At 42.9% G+C, this 23,437-nt stretch overlaps 1 protein-coding gene across 3 annotated transcripts in view; it reads right to left on the bottom strand.

Annotated features, from left to right (window-relative positions):
- Positions 1-1,226: 1,226 nt before the first annotated feature.
- Positions 1,227-23,437, bottom strand: part of tbc1d22a (TBC1 domain family, member 22a) — a 90,883-nt gene continuing 68,672 nt past the window's right edge. For 2 of the 3 annotated variants that reach the window (XM_018730123.1, XM_018730124.1), the window contains exons 12-13: positions 17,691-17,786; positions 1,227-3,220 (exon numbers count right to left, since the gene is read on the bottom strand). In XM_018730123.1, coding sequence (XP_018585639.1) covers positions 3,092-3,220; positions 17,691-17,786 — 225 coding nt within the window. In that variant the 3' untranslated portion in view covers positions 1,227-3,091. The remainder of the gene's footprint in view (positions 3,221-17,690; positions 17,787-23,437) is intronic. The other variant, XM_018730121.1, reaches the window with a different exon arrangement.

The following is a 23,437-nucleotide window of genomic DNA, read 5'->3' on the forward strand; positions in this document are numbered from 1 at the left end:
CTGAGCCCGTCTTTGAAATTTACAGTAGTCATTCTCCTTTCCTGCTTATTCAAACCCTGAATGATTTTCAGTTTATGAAAGCACTAAGAACTAATAAGTCTTTTTGTTCTTCCTGGAGACATCGAGGCCCAGCATCCTGAGGCTCGCCCGGACATGACGGCCTACAGGGCTATGTGAGGTTTCACACGGTCTCCTCTGGCTAAATTCACATCTCGTCACCCGCAAAGCAGGGCTTCCTGCCGCTTCACAGCATCACTTGGTTCTTTACAGCTTGGCTGTGTTTGTGAAATATAGAGACTCCGTAGTTTTCACAGGGAATCAAAACACAGACAAATATTTCAAAAAACGGAGAGACTGTAGTACTTCTGAGTGTACCCTCTGCAATACTTCATACAGATGAGTATACCATACCCATTGGTGTGGTCTTCCAATATCAGACATCCATTCACATTCCACAATCACATACTTTTTACACCTTCATTTACAAGGAAGATAAATTAACAGTAAATACCAAATCCACTGACAACCTTGCATGGCTCAAAAAACTAATTTTACCAAAAAGTTAAAAGTTTTGCCACTTAAATATCAACACTGAATATTTAAATGTACATTTATTCATTTAGCGGATGCTTTTCGTCAACGTGACGCACATCTCAGAGAACAATACAAAAAAAGTGCATTAAATACATTTTGGGAATTACTATTAAGGAAATAAAAAATGTGAACTAAAACGCCAGTGCATAATTGCCTATTAGGAACAAGTCAGGGTGGGTGAAACAGGTGCAAACTGTAGAGAGTGGACAGCTTACCAGTCACACTGAAGCAGAATGCAGCCAGCTGCAGGGTGCAGAACAACTACAAGTGTTTTGAAAAGTTAAGACAGATCCATTCCAGCACAGTTCTTCATGTAGGGAGCTCAGCGACACCACCACAGGAACCAGCAGCATTCTGGGTCTGGGGTCCCAGCTGATGAAGATTTAAACAGCAGGGAAAAGCTTGGAAAAACTAGGAATTCTGAAAAGAAAAAGCTGCACATCCCCACATCGATGTCCTTTCAAGCTTTTTAACATGAGCTTTTAAGAAGTCTGTGCCTGAGTTGGGTTTGTGAACCAGGTACCATACATGCTAATGTACTTTTTATTTAGGCATCACTTTAAAATGCAAGAAAGGTCCTCAGGTGCATGGTGTGTGGCAAATATGAGTAGTCAAAGCACGCATTTTGTTGCCATATAGTATTTATTTACACATTTGCATGTATTTACAAATCTCAGTTTCAAAATGCACTGTTCTGCACACGCTTTCACTCAAGAAAATTGTTCATCATTTTCACTGCATAAGATACACTTCCAGGAGTCATTCACTGATTAACTGGTACCCATAAACGCCTAAACATTTCAATACTGTTAAAGAAAAAAGTCACATAGATTCAAAAGTAAAGATGGAGACAGGCAGAATGGCTCATCCAAACCCCAGTGCATCACTCTATAAGATGACAAATCTCTATATGGGCCTAGAACAGGGAGGCTGCACAGCGGGAACAGCTACTGCTCGTTTCTATGGAAACATGTAGTCTATCTTCCCTGGTACCGCTCCTGTCACCAGACTGCTTCAGTACACTCGCTGTGTGCACCAGGCAGCCTCCTCAGCCATGCGGAACAAAGAGGCGGTTAACTGGCGCTGTTGCGTGGTCTCACCGCGCCAGAGCAAACAGCGAGCAAATGTTGCCAGGCGGAACACCTTCCACTTTAATTAATCCACTTCAGATGCTCAAAGACAGAATAAATACCTACGATGCAATAGTACTACATTAGGCACCATATAATGTAAACAATATAGGATACATTTAAAAATGATAGAATAGGTTAAAAAATAGAGAAGACGACTTTTTTCCCCCCAAGTGCAGCTTCTAGTCATGAAGAATAGGAAATTAGTCATAATAAGTGGCACATATATGCAAAGTAAGCTGTCAGATTGTTCAACTCTAAACAAAAGCTGTTTTCCCTATAATGTAAAACTGAAAACATCAGCATCTCATACAGAACCTGCCCCCCTCCCTCCCCTACTGTACTCGCCTTTCACAGATCATACTGTTCCCGCACTAAACGTGTTTCGTGAAGGTTAGACAAGTGTTTTCAACTGAAGCATCATCCAATTACTGTTACTTTTTTTATTGTACAAATATCTAAGCTTACTGCTACAAAGAACAAGGAATATTGCACCTCTCTTTCTGTCACAAACAGAAAGAAGCAGCCAGATTAAGGCAAACCAACAAACTATTTCATGAGCATTTGCAGAGTTGGTGTGGCCATCGGTGTTGCGTGTTGACGTGGATCACCGGACTGACATTCATTCAGTTTATCGGGGAGTGACACCTGGCTTGTACTTGAGGTAGTCCTTTGCTAGAGGATGAATCCTGACACATCAAATATGGCTGAGTGGCGGGTTTGAGGAGGGGAGAGGAGGGTGGAAGTCAACTCCAACCTTCAGTTACATGACAGTTAATGCTTTCAGAGAATTCATAAAGAAAACAGCTGACTTAAGATCCAAACAGATGAAGGATGATTAACAATGATGAGAATGAGGTTGCTATTCGCTGGAGTCCTCACCACCTCCACTGGGGGGTGGGTTCAACAGCCAGTGAAGGAGCTCCACCAGTCCCACACCAGGGGAGAGGTCTTGCTCTAGGATCCAACGGTGACAAAAACCTCCTGGGCAGTGGGTTGGCAAACTGGCAAGTTCCATGTCTTGTCATAGCCTGCCAAGATCACCAGACCCTTTGCAAACTTCTGCCAAGAGACTTCTTACAAAAGTTGACAGTCACAGTATCAACCACCGAAGTGTCACCTGCAGTTTTACTAGTACGGTTTTTGGTTATCTGAGTCTGGATTAACTGTGATAGAGAGGTGTCAGGTGACAACACAGTGCACAAGTTGTTGGTAATAAAAAAAAGGGCACCAATGCAGCTACCAGTAAGAGCTGCAACTCAGAACCCGAAAAAGCACACTTTTTAATCTCATTGTAGCTGGGCATCAGGAAGAGGCCAGAAGAAAAGGACCTTGAATGTGCTACTACAGCAGGCCATGAGCAAACCTCATCTCTTGTAGTGGTTAGGTGCATCAGCGAAGGCAAACTTCAGTCTGTACGCCTCTGCCAGGAGAACGCTGATCTCCTCGTTGCCCCAATGCATTGTGGGTAAATTCTGCAGCAGGATCATGAGTCCCTGTGAGATAAACGGGGGGGGACACAAAATAGATCTGATTAGTGGCCAGGATGGAACTAAGGAACAAGGGCAGTTTTCTCTCATCTAATTTGCTGCATGGACCAGAAATAGAGTTTTTAAGCTAGTTCAGATACTGCCAATTCAAAGTGAGTCATTATGTCACTTACAGTGCTCTCAGAGTATTCTAGCACAAGTCTCCTAGTGCAGATCATGATAAAAATCTGTCTGATGAAGCATTTTAATTTTATGGAAGCAATGCCTTGAAACAGCTTAACTGATAGCCTGCAGGCTAGCACATCAAACTGGCTTTATTCCCCTTTGCCCACTGCCTAAATCTGTTACAAATGACAGAAATAGAGCAGGCCACATGAACAGAAAAACAACTGGGCCTGACCTTCTTGGAGGCAAAAGAACAACAATCAAATTAATTAAAGAGTAAGAACAAAGGGTTCGCAGCTGCCTGGAGGGAAAACACAGAACGACGCGGTGGAACACAACGGCTACTGACACACATGCTGCAGAGAAAGTATTGAAAACCAGGGCACATACAAGAAGATCTTCAACCCGCCCAAAGGCTCTCATTCCAGAGGCCCGAGGCTCATCAGCTAATAAGTACAGTGTGCGGCCCTGAAAACAAAGACAAGACCAGCCCTAAGAGTACCACCCTTGCCCCATGCCACATTGAGCACCCATAATCACAACCTATGCCTCTCATCCCAGGGGCAAACATCTTAGATGGAATTTTTCCAGTAGCTGTACAGTAAAAATCAAGAAACGGACAGTGGTATAACCAGAGAACCCAAGTAACAATTAAATCGTACTTCAAACATTCAACACAAGGCAGGGCAAAGTGCAGCCTTTGAAAAGCAAAAGTGGCACTGAATGATAGACCTCAATGATCAGAGAGCTCTTCCAGAGACTGTGAATGAAATCAATTTCCACAGCAAACTATGTTCTCTACATTTGTGAAATAAGGAGATTAGAAATCAGGAGGGTCAAAACTTGCTGCTATTCCACCAAAGCAACAAATTCAAGCTCCATTTTTTCCTCCCACAGGGAGCAATCATAAACACAGGAGTCGCACACAACAATGCACAAAACAGTCGCAGAAAAGGGAGATACTGAGCCACCGTGGCACAGGCCTGGGAAGGATAAATCGACTTGTGTTTTTGTTTTGTTTCGCACCTTCTCTCCCTGAAGCGAGTGTGCCTGTCAAGCTCTAAACAAGGCCCTAGTGATGTCTGGTTCGAATGTCTGGACACTAGCATTGAAGAGTCCTTTCCTATCGTGGCAGTGAGCTTGCTTTCGTTGACTGAAGGCAGTCTTGATATCAATGTGGTAAAAAAAAAGGGTGGTGCCTTGGACTCGCATCATAACGCATTCCTCCACCACAAGTAAGCCTGGTTAGTACCCAGACACTGGGCAATCAATGGACAACACTCGGGGATTTACAGATAACATTCACACCCAGTCACAGCCAAGACACTGGTCTCGCCATAAACAGCCCCTAACACACAACTAACATTTCATATTGGGCATTCCACACTAAATAAATGTAATTTGGACTTAATTGCACTACACTGTTTATTCTATAGTGATCCACCACAATGTCATCAGCAAGCCTCCAATTAGCAATGTTACAGTTCAAGCCAGATGTAAACCTACATCAGCATGAAACTCGGACAGAAATCAGTTGAACAAAACTGTTAAAAAAAAAAAAAAAAAAAAAAAAAAAAAAATCTGCAGATCTTTTTTTGAGGGCTTCAGACAAAGACAGCAATCCTTCATGCATGCTATCTCTTGGATCTTCCGAGAGATCTTACCATGCTTTTACGAACAATTTGAGCAGGCCTCGTGTGTATTCAGCGTAGACAGTTGGGGAGTTTTTAATCTATGCTAATAAACAAAACCACTTATGAAAACATACACACAGACACACTGCGCATTGATAAGTATACAGGAAATTTAAATGAGTAAGAACAGGGTTAAATTATTACCCTTTTCAATTTTAAACGGATTTGAAGCCACATGTTTCCCTTAAAAAAGGCAAAACCCAAAATCCCATTATGCTGTGGTTAGAACGAGAGCCAGATGTCAAGTGTGAGGTGATGGTCCTCATGGTTTATGCATCTGGTTGTCAAAATGAAAGGAAAAACAAAAACAAAAACTCCCCACACAGCTGCTTTTCTGCGAGCCAATCTGACATTATGGATCGCTTATGAGCACTCTGATCTTAGCAAAGGCACATTTAAGTAACATGTCACTAGTCTTCACTGTCATCGAGGACTTCCCCAGGACTGCAAGCCCGCCTACTCCACAAGTCTGAGGAACGCGAAAGGATGTGCAATCAGTGGTGCTCCCTGGGGTGCACAGGTATGGAGGAAGGGCAGTTCTGCACTGAACCTCTAATGAAAAACGGTTGTTTGTAGGAGTGGACTACAGAGGACCACACCACACTGGAATGGGATACAAAGCACTACACTGCACTGGAGTAAACTAGGTGGCTACTCGGTGCTGCTACAGACCGTAAGGGACAACTGTGCAGGACGAGGCCACATACTTTAATCGCTGTCATCAGCGGGACTGAGCCCCATGCAAGTGAAGAGATTAAAGCCAGTGACAGGGGGAGGACTGCAGACCACCACACATGCATTATTTACTAGAAAAATCACACCAGCTTAATTACGTACGTCTCCCATGAAGCATGCAGACTTAGAGCTTTATAGATCAGCTCGCAGCTTCCGCACCTCTGCCAAAATTTCCACAAAATCCACATTGCCAGCATAAACACACACCTCATTACACAGGCAGAATGGGTCTGAAGCCCACATTATAGTGAGAGATGAGACAAAGGCATAGTTGTTAATTAAGGATGCCCAGAAACCAAGAGTGACTAAACTCTGGCTAATAGACGTGCTAATGACTGTTTGCTCATTTGTTAATTTGTTATAATCATCGCCATCATAATACATGATTTCACTAACATCACTGGGTCACATTGAGAGGTATTATCATCAATTTGCCCAAATAAAAACAGCAATTACTGGGAGGGGGGAACAATAGGCAGCTGACCTTCACACGTACAAATCTCAAAACATACTTTTCACTAATAGGATTGAATAAACAATTTTTCTGGTATTTTTTTACTGTCTTATCTCAGGTTCAAGCTGGGCAATTTAGCAGTAGTTAGCTATACACAGGGTATTTACGAGACTCTTTAAAGACCTGTGAAGATCTGCAGCTCTATTTGCCTTCCTGAAACACCAGGCAGGTATGGGTTCACAGTTCTGACCTTGGCAGAAACCCATTTGGCCAAATGACCAATTGCACAGGCTCGGAAAGCTCACAAAAATTCAAAAGCACATAGGGAAGTTGAAGTGTGGAATAGGGGAAATTAATTATGCTCTCCATTGGGAGGAGAAGAAGATACTGCGCACCTATCAAAGCTTCCGAGATGAAGTGAGAACTGGAAGGTGAGAGGACAGAGGACAAAAGGAAGACATCCTTGATATGGAATAGTAACAATGGCTGAAATTAAGGATGAAGAATGAGGAATTGGGAAAGAGGGGGTGGGACTTTCAAAGTCTTCACTCTGATAAGGCCAGTTATTAATATGTCCATCAAAGCTTGGAGGCGTGCCAAGCATTGAATACTGCAAGCAGACACACTGATGGCAGCAGTTGAGTCAAACCCATTCTGAGAGGGTATTAAAGCAGTAACCTGCTGAAACTAGGGCTCTAATGAGAGATCATTAAAAACCAGATAAGTGTGGAAAATGATAAATGCTGAAGATTTATCCCGTATAATTGAATCTTTTTATTTACAGGCCTATTCTGCCCTGTGGTTGAATGTCAAATACTAAAAACGTAAAAAACAAAGGAAAAAAACATAAGCCAAACACCTCCAACAGAGGAATGCATTAAAGCCAAATTAAAGAAGAACACATTTCACATAATAGATGACACAAACGCCAGTGGCCCTATTCAAGTCGCTGCAGCACTTATACAGACTGTTTTTCACAGTCTTTAATGTCAAATTCCTAAAGCATGGTAATTGAATATGCTCAAACAAAGCATGCTGTGTAGTGACACTTGTGGCAGTATCACTGAACAATTAAACCAGACATACAAGGCAACAGATGGCTAGTTGTTTTTACACCACTTGTGAATGCTCTCCTATAATGGGTAGGGGAGAGAACTTTTTGCATGATCCAGGTGGGCCTCAAGGAGGCTGAAGATGAGCTGAGAACTTGTCACTTTGATTTAGCGTTTCCCCACGAGGACTAGTCAGCCTTGGGCCTTTAGATCAAACCCACCAAGTCAACTGCCTAGAGGTTCCTGTTTCTTCTCTTACCATCTGTCCAGCACAGCGAGGCAGGACGGTGAGGCTGTGCAAACATAATGACAGCCCCCAAATAAAATCTCTAACAGTCAAAAAGGAAGGGAGATGCATGGAAAACTGATTTCGTTTTTGCACTGGAAACTGCCAACATAACGAGCAGTTATGCATTTGAGCGCACATGGATGAGCGGGGCTTTCAAAGGGTGGAGGTTCACCGAGTCGATGATATCGGGTCATGTGATTGAAACCCTTCCATTGACACGGTGCTTAACTATCAACCCTCACATATCAAACATTTATGGCCAAGACGCAACTGAGCATATGTTTGATAAGTGAAAATGGAATACCCACTTACAGTCGACTAACATCGGTTATGGTTTCGAAACCCTCGCAACACAGAGCTACTGAGAGGGAACAATTAAGTACAGTGGCTCCAAGCAGCCATACCCAGGTCAATGACGTGAACACACACTAAGGACCACTTTTACTGTCATATACATTTTGCGATTGTCTTTAAAAAAGACTTCAGTGTTCCACTCTTGCCATGTTCAGGTAATGGAACACTGATAATTTCCTTCCATTTCAAGTCCTCCTGCCTAAAAGCCTGACAATACATTTCCTTGGAAAATTAGATTAGTGGCACACGTGAAACACCGCCGATGAGAAAATGATTGCAGATGCCTTACATAATCGTTAATATTTCTCCAAAGAGTTTTGCAGGGAGCATTAAAATCACTTTAAATGTCTCACATTAACATTAACACGAGGAGAGATTTCATTACCAGGGAGAAGAGACTTCAGAGTGTGCCCATGAGGGAATTTGGCACCAGCGCTGGGAACACACAGGGTAAACTGACCGGTCGATCCCACTCCACTAGCGGAGGCTGTCGAAGACGAGATTTCACAGCTTTGTTGAGAAACTCCCCGCTGCACCCTTTAAAAGGACCATCATGAAGATTTAACTGCGGCTTCATCGAATTAAGACACAGTGGAAGATGTTCCGCCACAAGTATTCTCCTCTTGTCCCCAGCGGGTGCATTAATGGAACTGTACTTAAATGTGTCACCGGGAGAAACTTCATTAATCCGACATGTTAAACCAAAAAGCTACAACTCTGTGGCTGTAACTGTAGAAAATAAAGTCGCTGTAAAAAAAAATTAACTTGCCAAGTTCCCAGATTATCTTCCGTGCATATTCCTTTACTCCAAATGTGATTTATACCATGTCAATTTTGGAAAATCTCAGAATTATTCTGGTTATAAAGAGGTCGTCAGCAGGCTCACGCAGCGGTTTGCTGAACTATTCGATGCACGGCCGTGAAGAAAAGCAGGTTTTAATCACCTTTCCTTACATCAAGTTCTCCTAAATTACCTTCTTAGCTTGTTCTGTGAAATGCGTTTTTTTCCTCCCTTTCCCTTTCAATTTGTTCTCTTATCTGCTGCAGTGATTGAATTTTTTTCGAAAGCGAAGTGAGGACGTGGAAACCCCACCCGCTCTCCTACAGCCGGCGCATTCCTGTTGATAAGAACCACAGCCGGACCTGTGGAAAGAGACGCTGCCCCACAGATAAGCTCCAGGTATGATGACAACCCAATAATGACATCTGGCAGCGGATAACTGGCCAATTGTTTTGGCTGGCCAAATACTGGGTTTTGCTTTTTTTTTTTTTTTTTGTGCAGAAAACAGGTGTGGGAGGGAAGGGGGAGATTGCCGCTCATATTCCTGGGAATGGATCAATCACAGTGATAAGTGCCTGTGACCTGAAAGTAACAAACACACTCAATCAAGTGACAAATTTGTAGCTCCTCGATTGTTAACATTTCAGTGCTGTGCTGCGAGCAGGGCCGTGACAAATGAGCGTGGACGGGCTACTGATCGGGCAGAACTACCCAAGAGTTTGATATGAGAAGGAGGTGCCGGCTGAATATGAGCTTTGGGAAATGCAATTACTTCCGGGATATTAACTCCAAGTCTTTAGCGAAAGACTCTCTGCGAGGAGGGCACATTTAGAGCGTTTATCAACACACTACATCAGAGCACATTTACCAGGGGATTGGTTTTCATTTTACAGCCAAGGAGACTCATAACAGGGCAAAGAGCATTACACAACGACAGAGTTACTGTAATAATGATTATGGCGCTTGTCAGGGTTATTCAACTCACAGTCCTAGAGGGCCGACACCAGGAGGCTTTTGCTTCAGCCGGGCAGCGAACCACTTCCTTCAACTTACGATCGTGATGGAACCCATTTCATTCTTTATACACTCTTAGAGAAGTGGAAAACCTGCTGGATTCGGCCCACCGGGACCTTGAGTTTAATAGTCCTGGAGTACGTGTTCATGCGTACGCTTCCCATCACAGTAGGCAGGTGCGCGCGCACGCACACGCACACGCACACACACACACACACACACACACACACACACACACACACAAAACCCCCCCAGTGGAACTGTTGTTCAAAAAATTGATCCCAACTGCAATTAAGCACGTAGCGCAGTGTTTAGAGCCTTGTATTTGAAGGACCCAGGTACTTGCCTTGAATTTCTGCAGTAAAAATTACCCAACTGTATTAAAAAAAAGTTACTTTGGAGAAAAGTACCAGCTAACTGAATTAAAAATGGTAGCAACAAAACAGAAACCCTTAAAATTCCAGTGTTTGGAGAATATTAAGAAAGTCACGTAGATCTTTCATCCAGATCTTTCAGTAAATTCTCGTAAAAGAAATAGGGTCACACGTAGAAGGCATCTACAGCACTCTGCAGAGCCTGTGAAGAACCCGAGGCGGAGTGCCATGCCAGTCAGTGAGCACGCCAGGGTAGCCGTGACTTTGTTCCTCCTTCCTCCTTTCCTTAGAGAAACCACACGGAATGTTTGATACTCCTTTTACAGGAAACTAATAGCTTTGTGTCAGCTGCTAAATTGGAACCGAAATTAACTTCCAAATTAGTTTTGGAGCATTTGTTCAATACTTGTGTTTTGTTCATTAGGAACAAGTCTGGGATAAATGGTTGAAGCCACGACAACCATCTTTCAATCTGCATTCCCAGGAGTCTGTGTCCGCAGAAGAGGCCTGGCGCTCAACACTGCTGCCAAATTTCTACTGGTTACTGAAAACAATGGCAAACTAAGTACACACACACTGCCATATCAGTGACTGTCAGGTATAGATATGTAATGTTACATGCATATATTTTTAGTGTTAAAAAAAACTCAATGTGCATTAATAGAGGCAGCAGGTGAAGATACAGCCCTGCGAGCCCACACTCGAGTTGTGTCAGCACGCCTGCTGGACAAATGCAACCTGACATGTTTAATGATCTCAGAGTTATGCTAATCGGTCTGAGCACTCAGCCGTGCACTTTGCCAGAACTGGGATGGGTCAAATTCTGGCATTTCTAAATCCCTATTTTCATGATGATTATGACTGATCCAGAACATAATACAGACCACATAAGTAACAAGCAATGGGACCACAGTCAATCCTAGCCTCATGAGTAGTGCAGCTGGGTAAGCGTTCCCACCATTAATGCAGTACTGATTGCAAATAAATAAATAAATAAATAAAATATTAGATTTTTTCTTATCCAAAGTGACTTAGAATATTTGACCCATTTATACAGCCAGGTATTTACCCTGCAGAAATTCAGTGTAAAACCTTACTCAGGGGTATTACAGCAATACCAAGCAGTGGGGCTTGAATCAGTCATGTAAAGTCTACAATTCCATGTCCTTAGCTCCTACACTCCATGCTGCCCCATTTTTTCTTTTTTATTTTTATCCAGTGCGACTTACAGTACTTGACCCATTTATACAGCTGAGTAATTATGCATTAACACGCAGCGACACTGGCCGAGCATCAGAAACAAGGGTCTCTACACACAGCATGTTTTTTTTTTTTTTTTTTTAGGTAATTGAAGCCACAGAAACACTGAAAGCAGTAATATAGCAGTAATGTAATTTAACTGCTGTGTGTACAGCATGTTATAGGAGGGGGCACCATAGTACAAGTACAGCCTTGTTATATGTATGACACAGTGTTCCTCTCAGGGCTTCACGGACACTTTACTCCCAGTGCTTCATTCATGTACTAGACAGTGTGACTGCAGTCAAATGTCTTCCTCATGCAACTGAATAAAAACAAGAGGAAATACAGCCCAGATTTCTCAGCACCTTCTACGAGTATGGACAATAAGGGAAATGCTGGTACAGTATCCTGTTATTCAGGGATGAAAGTAAATATATTTTATTTCAGCTGTACTAAACGCAGAATCATGTTCCATGCTACTGACATGGCAGATTCCTAATTTAACACCTAGAACATCATTAACAAACATAACTTCTTCCTTTACATACTGTGTTGTACTAAATGTTTGAACAGATAGCACTGTTTAGAAAGTCTTAAGTGATTTCCATGTACTTTAGCAACAGACTTCCACACTATTAAACAGGACACACAGGTCCACCTCCCATCTGGGTCTTTCTGGTTGCCAAATTACAGCTCAAAATATTGTTATTGCTGTGTGACAATCTAGGCAAGTGAAGGGTTAACTCGACCAAAAATCTGTGATCATGCAGCCTACAGCAAGCAACAATGAAAGGTTAAACGAAAATCACTCTTTTACTTGGATCAGCAGAGGCTTGAAATATGTGGAGACTGAAGACATTCTTGCCTACAGATAAGTTCTGAAATGCTTTTTGCATAATAATAAAAAAAAATCATCATCTGCATGTTTTCCTATCATTGCAATACACTTGGAAGGACAACCACCCTTTAAAGACAACTTTGTGAGAATCAACACTAATTCCCCCCTTTCCTCACCAAGTCAAGAACAAATAAGCTGTAACAGACAGTTTATCACGATGTAGATGGGATGTTGTGTCAGTTCCCCTGACGGACGGTCAACATTTCACACTTCAGCTGTTTGAAACCACATCTTTCAGACATACATACTCTCAGCAGGCTATCGGTGTAACAAAAGATACACACAACCTGCAATGAATAAAACCTGACCCTCTGTAACATTCACTTCTGCTTGAATAAAATAAAAACAAAGGGAATTTGTCAGTCTCCTGGTAACTGCCTGCACAAGCAAAACAAGCAAGTGGAATTTTAGATCACAAAATCCAAGTATTGCTTGTTGTGACCAGGTCGGCCAAACAATGAGGAGAAAGGGAGGTTGAGGTTTATCCCGAAAAGGTTCATTTCCTTCAGTAACTGTCCCAGCGCTCCATTTACAGGTGCAACTCACCAAAAAATGGCTATGTATAAACTTAAGACTAAGTAAATAGTAAATAAATAAGTTTTAACAGCAATGCACCTTTGTTCTTTGTTTTCCTGCCTCCAAACTGAAGCAACTATATTGTAACAACCCACGTTACCACAAGTTTCAGCAGGAAATCTATTTATTGTAAACAGTTGGATTATGGGGAAAAATGTAAGTGCGCAACCGTTGGGGTGACTTATGGGGAAAATAAGGGGGTGACAGCGTTTTCCAGTAAGGGAGAGAAAGCCTCTGAGGGGCGCTAAGCAGACTGGGAAGGCTGGCTTGAGGTGCAGATCCTTGCGGAAAAGGGGTCCTCGGACTGAGAGCATTATTTCTCTGTGTGCTGGTGTTCTAATAAACGTTCATCATGAATGCTGCCAATGCATCCTTCTTCGCCTCCTCCGAATAGTTAACGTTAAAACATGTATTTTACATTTAAGGAACTACAAAATAATCCAATGACATTTTGCTAACTGTATTTTAAACATCTGCAGCTTAGTTCAGATAACATAAGTAATGCATCCAGTAAAACACTACATTATTCATGCAGTGAATAAATGTAAAATTAATAAATGCATCCACTTCTACCATGTGTTTCCAAATAGTCTCTGTCCAATAGCATTTAAAATACATACAGTACATACATACATACACACACACACACACACAAACAGAACAAGCTCCTATTCTCATAACTCCCTCTTGGCCACATGATCCATTTCACACAAAATAAAATCTGCTTGTTTTTCAATGTAAAAACCCATTTCTAGCCTTTTTCATAGTTACAAAATTACATACTGTACATTTATTCAGACTGTGGAAAAATAAGAGCATCAAACATTTTCAATACCATTTTCTTTACTTTCACATATTCTTATACAACAATCTTTAATACACGTTTGGTGCCACTGCTCAATCACACTCACTGGCGGTGTCTTAGCCTTCAAATTATTTTGACAACACAACAAGAAGTACTCATTTCACATTGCTGAGGTCAGTCATGAACTAGGAGAACTGATCGGACGCAAAGCATCTGAAGGCTAAAAAGTTTGGTATGTGCTCCGTTGTTTAAAAAGAAAGACATGTTATCCAGGAGGCAGAGTTGATTTATTTGTGTTATAAGCAATGCAGGGGAACATGTCCAATGCATATTCATGAATTTCCAATTAAGGCCCAGACAGTGGCGCTGATAATGACTGTGTCACTCCACATTCTTCACTCCCAATTGTTTAACTGGTGATGACATCAAGCGATAGCTAGTAACTACACAACGGGCACAGGCCTGGAGGACACACCACCACATTCCATGGTTTCAATTCAAAGTTCAAAGACCTCAAACTTTTTCCTTCCTCTCATAACCCATAGCCCATCAGAATCACAGTTTACAATGAACATACTGTAGAGACAGAGGGGGAGGGTCAAAGGCCAGGGTGGCTATAGCAAAACACAACAGATCCAGGAAGTTCTGTTCCGCCTCTCGAACCCGTCGGCCTACATTGCGTCTAACTGAGGGCTGGGTGCTAAGACAGAACGAGGTCCTGTGCGGCCCCCGTCCTTGCCTATGTCTGCCCTCTGCCTGAAGCTCGCTGTTAAGCTGACAGGGAAGCGCCGGTGCTGACTGACTTCATCATGGGCCTGCTGGCAGGAAACATGTGGCGAGTCAGGTGTTCTACCCTGGGGGCCAGGGGGGCAGGGTGGTAGGTGGAGGTGACAGGCAAGGGGACACATCACAGCTGGCGCATCTTGTACCAGTGACATCCCTACCAACCCCCCCAGCCAACACAGCAGACTGAAGCAATGTGTACAGACAGGAGGCTCCTCACCAGAGGGCTGCAGGTTCAATTCCCGATGAGAGACCACTGCAGGGGTCAGCAGTGTCCATTACGCAAGTCTCGATAGCAAAAATTCCACTCGACAGATGAGCTCCTAGCTAAATCACACTATTTTTCTCCACACACTGTGCAGCAGCTCCTAAAAGGTATGGGGGTGGGGTTGTATTATACACATATGCTTCATGCTCAAAGGCGCGAGGGACAGAAAGTCAGAAAAACATGGATGTTAGACTGCTGTAACTCCTCCATAGCCACAGAACATTCCCGAGTCTCCTTAGCGCACCGAGAATAAAAATAAATAAAAATCAGCTGAAGTGAAAGGGAAGTAAATGGAAAAATACATTGTTTTTAGTAACGTTTTGCTGTATGACAGCCTATCCAGGAAGCTCTTGATATTTAAAATTGCTCAGCGCTGCGCACTCACTAGTGACAGCGAGGATGTCATTTCTCTGCAGGTCGAACTGTGAACTGAACAGTCCCACATGCCAGCAGTTTCTATTGCACCACAGGGACCATGGAGGGAATGGAAATTAGAGGTACGAAGAGTGCCATTTCCCGGAGGCTAACCGTTTCCATTATTGCAGCGCAAGACTCGCTGTAATTAGAGAAACAAACAGCTAATGAGAGCTCATATGGGGTGGGGAGTGACATTTGGGCTCCCGGGAGTCGGCACACAAGGGTCACGGCAGGGCAAGCCTTGTGGGGAACATGTGAGATGAGGCAGCAGTCTCCGCCCCATGGCCAGCTTTCTGAACAAAGCCAACAAGCCTCCCAGGGGGCCACACTCCCATCAGCCATCCAAATCAGCATGTTTAGCAAACACTAATACAGACTCGCAAGCTTCCCCAGTAAAATCTCCGCTGAGTAAACATGGCTTGTAGGATTTGCTGTTTAAATAACTTTGCAGGGTGCATTACCAGCCCCAGGTGACAGGGATGGAAGCCCACCATTGGACACAACAAGTCAGTGAATAAGCTCAGTTTTAGGCAGCAGTCAGCAGATAAATGCAAAGGCCAGAGCAGAACGGCTTCTGGATACTATGAGAGATCAAAACAGTACTGAGGCTGAGGTTTGAAACAAACCACACAAATCGGGGGCAATGAAGAGTGCTGGAGGCTGTTCTTCTTCTTTAAAACCAGTGTCACAGCTAGCTCCAGGAGTCCTGGGGTGAGGCATTGTCTGCTGCCTGACTGGGCAAAACAACTGCCAACCACCAGCCACAAAGGACTGAAGTCATTTCCGAAGCTCTCCTGTCCCACCATCTGTGTGAGCATAATGATCCCAGGTCACAGCGACACCAGGAAATTCACTGATGCCTCTGCTGGGTTCTGCCCTGTTACTGAAACACAGCGGTTTCATTTGAGTGATGCTGGACCTGTGTGGTGTGAGGTGGGCACTGGGGACAGCTGCGGTGCTCCCAATTTTTCCAAACTCCTCTAGAGGGTCGTAGGTCGGAGAACCCACTTCTCAAGCACTCTCAGTTGGTTGCGACCCCGCACTGCCAAATGACTGCAGCATTAACATAAGCGCTCTTTCACATGCTGATAAGGGCCAGAGGAAATAAGACAGAAACCAATCAACACCTTTGGACTACTTGAAAAACAGTTCCTGCTACCATTTCTTAATCATGACTCTGTTCTACCTATGCTGCTGCAAAATGATCAATGAAAACGAAATGGATAAAAAAAAAAAAAAAAACTAGCCTCTGGCAGAATGAACACCATCAAGAGGAGAGCTCAAAAATAGACTGAATCTATAGAATACACCAGTGAAAATGTACTTTGATTTGACCATTGCACAGTGCTTCAAAATTTCATTCAAAATTGTCGACTGCCTTGCAGTCTACTTTTTGGGGGAGATTCTGGCTTAGGTGGAAAATCAGCTAAACATGATTATAAAAAAATGTATGCAATAGAGTACTGCCAAAGGTAGAGGGGAATCAGCAAAACAACCAATAGATCAACCAGTAAATTGAAGTAAATATGACTGGCGTTAGACTCAAGGCCATGGCAGCCTCACCGTGGCGCAAAGTGTAACAGTGGATCGCGGCTACTGTAAACAGAATAAATCGGCAGGATGGGAGGCGGGGTTCCCACTGTGCTCTGCTGGCTCCCACATATTCAGCTGCACAGAGCAATTTCAGTTCAATCTGCTGCCTTGGTTAAACATCTGCAGAGGCGCTCATACAGGGAGCCAGGCTAGGGAAGGGATGCACCTTTACCGTTTGATTTGAAAAGAGAAAAAAAAGAAAAAAAAAAAGTGGTAAACTGGTAAGAGGTGAAGCCACAGAGGGTGAGCATGCTGATTAGTGAGAAACGCCAAGAGGGTTCTGAAGAAACAGCAGTATTTAGCTTCTTCTTAAACCTACAACAAAGGTTAAACTAAAAAGAAAAAAGCCTGGTTCATCTTTTCAAAGAAACAAAGTGATTAGCCAGCAGCTTAAGCGACAGGCAAGATTTAAGTGTTCTCAAACTGGGAGCGAGCCATTCTGCTGGACACTCCAGTACATATGAATTAACTCAAAATCAAAGGTAGGAGCCTAATATTCAAGAGGATACCATCCTTTACAGATATACACTGATGAGATGTGCAAATAAGACAACACTTCTTCCCAGCCCTTCCCAAAAACAGAGAACACTCGTGAACTGCTTTGCTTTGACTCTTCTGGCCATTTCATAACAGGTAAGTATTGCCCAGGAGTACTCAAAGTGCCCGACAGTGGCACCGTACACCGAAGAGCTCTGGAAACAACAGCCAGCCTGGATGTGCATAGGAAGGCCAGAGATGAGTTCAGGTTTGCAGGTTGTTGGACCAGAATCTCCTGTAGCATGGGGAGGGGCTGGAGCATAGCAGCAATGTCACCTTACAGCAGCTGCTGCTGTCATCACGCTAATGCAGCCGATGTGACTCGCTGACCCCTGGAGTTAATAACGACAGTGCTCGAGGAGCCCGGGGAACCAAGGGGACATGCTGGGATACACTGGGGAGAGGAGAAAGACAAGCAAAATGGAGAAGGATAGCAAGGACTTACCTGGAAGTCTTTCTCTTCCAGAATTTCCTTCCTCCATCGGACCAGGAAAGCAGCGCAGACGTACAAGTGGAAGTGGGAAAACCCTTCTGGTTCCGCCTGGAAGGGCGAGAGAGTAGAGATAGAGAGATCTGCGAGTGGTGGAACACAAAGAAAACAAGAGACAACCATTCCTTTTACTCCATGGAACACTGACAGTGGGTGTGACAGAAGCAAGGTGAGGGACCTAGCTAAACATGGTAGGTGTGCCTCACCATACCTGTTCATCCATATAATGATAACCAGCTGCTGCCTCTAATGAAACGTGAAAACATTACATAAGGCAGCTGGTGAGAGGAAGACTGCTGCAGCTCCCTTTTCCTGTGTGTTTGGGTTGCGCTCCTTTGATATTTGTGATTTTTTTTCCCCCCCATTATGCAGTTTTCTGTTTGTATTACTATGGGCTTGCTTTAAAGGGGCCATGTCTTAAGTAAGGACTACAATAAGGACTTAAATAAAAACCTATTTTGTTCAAACCCCTGCTGTTCTGCACCTTTATCCTATTTGCATGGTTGCTTCCACCACACGCAGCCCCAAGTGGACATGGCATTTCTAATCAATGTTAAATGTTACTGAAATGTGAAAAAAATATTGTAATTATAACATTTTGTTGCAACTTTTTTATAATGCATTAGAAGAAAAATACATTCGAATCTGCGTACAATGAACTCTTTGGTACCAACAGATATATTCGTCAAAGTATTTTGAAATTACAGCTCTCCCTTCACAGATACGTCCTGTGGATAAAATTGACCCTGGCTTATTACGACTGTTGCTGATGCGATTGTTTCATACCCGGGCAGTTTTATTGCACTGAGACAAATGACTGAATTAAAGTGCTGGCAGCAACAGGAAGCTTCACTGTGAGCTTCTCTTAACAAGGCAATATGAAAACTCCAGTGCTGCCCCACAAATGGCACAAATGTCACAACACGTGGAATGCCATTTTTCCACCAAACAGACAGCAGGGAGTCTTTTGAATGCTATTACAGTAAGTTTGTCACTCACTTTACAGCAGCTACACAGTGCATTAACTACACAAACCAACAAACAGATATGAGTGAATACACCCAGTACCAGTGTTAACATACACAAAGAAATGACAGAAATTTTGATTTGATTGACCAACTTAAATTTATATTTGTATGCATGCATACATCTGTGGCAGTAGTGTTACAGTGAACCCATTCCTCCGCAGTGTCACTGCTATGCAGTATTTACGCGTTTCTACTCTCTGATGGCTGGTTGATGACAGAGTACTAATTTATGGACGCAAACAGGGCATGCCCCCTCTAAAGCCACATCTTGGCTGTATTCACTAGACTGCTCAAAAATAAGATGATAGATGCACGAACAGAATTTTGTTTACAGACTCAACACTCATTACACCACTGCCTTTTCTTTAGGTCCCAGACATACAGGGTAACACAGCACAGAGGATTACACAACTATCTCAAGTGGTGATGACCTTGGCAAACAGCTTAATATTTTCTGGTTTTACATTAATTCATGCCTGGCTGTACACCATGTACTCCCAAGGTTTATTGGATTATTTAAATGCATTTCAGAAGTGTACACAAGCTGACATTTCTTACCATATATTAAAACACTACCAGTAAATTTTTGGAGTACACTGAGTCAGTGGGCAAGCTACTTCCAGGTAGTAACTGAATGGTCTCAGCCCAAGAATGATGGCTTTATCTGACTACAAAAAGAGGAGTTGTCAAGAGCCAACATGGGCTGCTTGTCCACCTCATCCATCATTGAGAGCAATAAAGGAATGATGAGGGAGGAGAGAAAAGGAGCAAGAGGCTACACCCATGCAGTCAAACAATCTTCTTGGAATTGTGCAGCAGACAATGATTGTCTTATTGCTTACTGGTGTAACCCCATGGTTTTCATCAAGGCAACCGACATAAGCCCAGTGCAGCGTGTGTCTCTGACAACTCTGTCATGAAAAAAGACATCGTTTCAACAATGATGCTACCTGAAGAAGACGGCCGAGGGCTTACAAGCGTCTGTTTCTCAGATGTCTTTCTCAATGCCAGTTGAAGTATGAGTGAGAAAGTGTGGAAGTACATACCTAGAGGCAGTGTGTATGTGTGGAATGATCGTGCTACAGAACTCTCACTCATTCTAAAGATAACCTCTTTTAGACAAACAAACCAAGTTATTTAAAAAGACAACAAAAACATGATCTTGACAAAAGGGTCAATACCAATCAATGTCCCTCAGTAAACGGGGTTCAAATGGTAACTCCTTCAAAAACTGGGGTCAAAAGAAGCGATTCCTTTAAACAACCAAACACAGCCATCCCCTGAAGGGAGGACTGCTGAGTGAGGAATGTTTACCTGCTGAACATTTCTCATCCACTGCTGTTTCGCCCAAGCATCCTTGTTTGATCTGAGATAAAGTTCCTCTGTTTTGTGGACGTGAGCAAAGTAAATAAACACTGGAGGCGATTTAAGCAGAGGGGGGGAGAATATCCCGACTGTCTGTTGGGCACAAACAGCAGCACAAAGTGGGTGGGGAATTGGACACGGCTGGATTTCCACCTGCACACACCACGCTCTCAGGCCAGAAGGCTACAGAGCTTGGAGCCATTGGGGGGCCCTGGGGATGATGAGTGCGCTTATAGGCTTGTGATCGCAAACTGGCAAAGACACGGCAGGTCACGCTGGAGTGCGGTGGCTCAATTATTGATGCCCTAAGCTGTACTCCTGACCTGGGTCCTGACCAGCTTGTGCTGTCAGAAAATATAAGCTAATCATTAAGAAGACCCCAAGGGGGGTCTGGGCTCTCAAACTCGTATAACAGGTGGTATCCTGAAGTTACCATGTACCGTAGGAGAAGCTCTTTCTCAGAGTGGCCCACTGGAAGAAACAAAGCTGCAGCTTGTTCAGAAAAACACAACTGGGTTCTTGCATCTCTAACTGAACAGAAATGATCTGAACCCGGACTTGGAGAAACCAGATCCCCATGCATTCTCAACAGTTTTCTTCTAAACAGGTACCACACTTCTTGCTTCACTAAGATGACAAAATGTGGGGGGGAAAAAAAAAAAGGATTACATAAGTACAGAACTATAATTGATACTATTAGTAGATAGTAGATCGAAGTATATACAGGTCATTTCCAGCTACCTTTAGTGTTTTCCACTGTGCAAACTAGGTCACTCCATAGTAAGCGTTTTGAAATATGAACTGAATTGTTAAATGGTTATTTATGTGTTAGACTGATTGTGATTAGTTGCAATGCTATTTCATCCTGGACTGTCGGTATCTTGTTATTTTGCAACTTTGTAAGTACTGCTTGGCTCTGTAAGGTTCCTCGGACGAAGGTATCAGCTAAATAAAGAATAATAAGACTTAATTTAATCTTTGATAGACAAATATACGACTTGTTCCTCATTTTTCGGTCAAACATTTGTAATGTATAATAAAGATACAGGGAAACGGACGAGTAGCCCAGCACAGGTCTACAGGCCTTTGGCAGAAAATTCCCTTCTGAAATGCGGGATTTTAGCAGAGAAAAGGCTGATGTTGATTTTTTCTTTTAGATTCCCCCTCAGGATCGACTGGAGGCATTTCCACAACGCAAATTTGCCCTCAACATGGCGCCGAACAATGATAAATGAAAGCACTAACACCATAAACTATAATTAATTTAACAAACTGCTGCCATTAGCAACTGAAGTGACACTTACTGCCAGGAAATTTAGATAGAAAACAGAAATAAATAAAAGGAAAATTATACAGATGCACACACACGAACACCAAGAGGGAGATGAACAAATAATCTCTGAGCAGCTTTAATCCTCAACAACCCAGATGAAGACACATCCCACCTGAGAATTCGGAACTGCGGGAATAGGGGCGAAGTGGGTGGGGGAACAAAAACGAAACAGGTGTATTTAACATTTCATTAGAGGGGGAGGGGGCAGATGGTGCTGCCACAGACACAGCTTAGAGACGTTGTCGTGGGATATATTCCCCTCAAATAAATTAAAGCATACCACAACAGCCACGACCCAGCACCTCAGACAGCAGCCCCAAACCTTTCCTGCTGGTCCCAAGAGAACAACCCACTGCCAGACAAAAGAGATGAGCAGGGTCGTCTGCAGCCTTCCTTGTCTAGCATCCACTTTCAGAGAAGGCAGCAAAGATCCAGCACAATGCTACGCTCCTCCATATCTGGCCAGCTGCTTTTCCCCCTCAGAAGAGGCTAAGATATAAGCTATAAAGCCCAGCAGTTCTCAGTCCAGGTCCTGACGTAGTGTAATGAAGTTCACCGTTGCTCAGACTTGCTAACTCCCTACCAGCATTTAAGAAGGGACTCAAACTCATGTCTTTCAGCCTCAGTTCCTTCCTAATCTGCTGAAATACTCTTAAGCTTATCCTCCACCATGTGGTACCTATTTTCCTATTCCTGTGTTACTTCAGTAGGTAGTGATTCAAATATGTGCACTATAATAAGGCCAGTATCGAACGTACAGGCTGTGCTTCAATAACTGTATGTATCTAAGCCTTCTGTATGTTGTTACGCTTAGTACACACTTTTCTTTACACTCAGCTGTGTGTTTCTTTACAGAAGAGTTCCACCAAAAATGCATAACTATAAATATATGTTCAAAGCTCATATGCAAAGCTGGGGTTTGGACCTTCCCAGTTCTCCCACATGCATTTACAGAATCATAATATTCTTATTGTATTGTATATTTATAGAATTAATTATTAGAAGTGGTAAAAAGATAGAAAAGAAAAGCTGTCTTGCTGTTCAGACCAGACATGTGACTAAGAGATTTCAAAACTGGCACTATTTTTCATAGTATTTTCTACTTGGATATTTTAATTGATTTTCCACAAATGTTACCATTTCGTCAGCACCTTAAGGTACATATAAGTAATACATGAAATGCATATAAAAAGGAGGCTCTGTCAGAAGGATGCTTTCTATGCAACAAAAGGAGAGACTGCATCATTCACCATAGGTAAAACCTGGGAGTTCCAAGGTAAATCAGTATGTATTTTAAACTAATCAATGTTTTAATGCAAACCTGAATGGAGATCATGGTTTCACAAGGGGATATAACAAAATCACATGAGCAGAGTGATGAAGAGGTGATGGTGAAGAGCAGCTGACCAAAAGCAGACGTGTACAAGTGTTCCTGGCTTTAAGAAGTAGTATCATACAGGCTTCAACAAGCAGCTTGTACTCGAGTACCTTCCTGAGGTGAGAACTTCTATACGTTTTTCGACGACAATGAAATATTAATTGAGGAAAGTGAGCTACTTGAGGCTAGCGTGATTTTTCAGGTGTGCTACTATGACACAGATCATCAGAGAGCAAGAGACAGGGAAGGAAAGAAAGAAAGAGAGCGAGTGAGCAGTCATTTTCAGACTATTTTGTTATGCATCAAATATTCATGGGGCAAATTAGATTCTATTCTCGGCATAGGCTGAGGAGCTCACTCTCACCGTCCAGAGCCTGTGGCGATCCTGCCCTTTGGATCTACAGCAAACAATCATCTACAGGAGGGCTGAGAAATGACTGAAGTCTGCATCATTCGTTCACATTAATCACATCATCCAAATAATTAGTCTTGTACAGCGTAGCAACAAGCATTAAACACCATTAATGTTCAAGATGAACATTGTATTGTTACAGAGTATTGTTAATGTGAGAGGAACATCTTGGAGGAGAATTTAGAT

Source organism: Scleropages formosus, chromosome 21 (genome assembly GCF_900964775.1).
Source record: "Scleropages formosus chromosome 21, fSclFor1.1, whole genome shotgun sequence".
NCBI lineage: Eukaryota > Metazoa > Chordata > Actinopteri > Osteoglossiformes > Osteoglossidae > Scleropages > Scleropages formosus.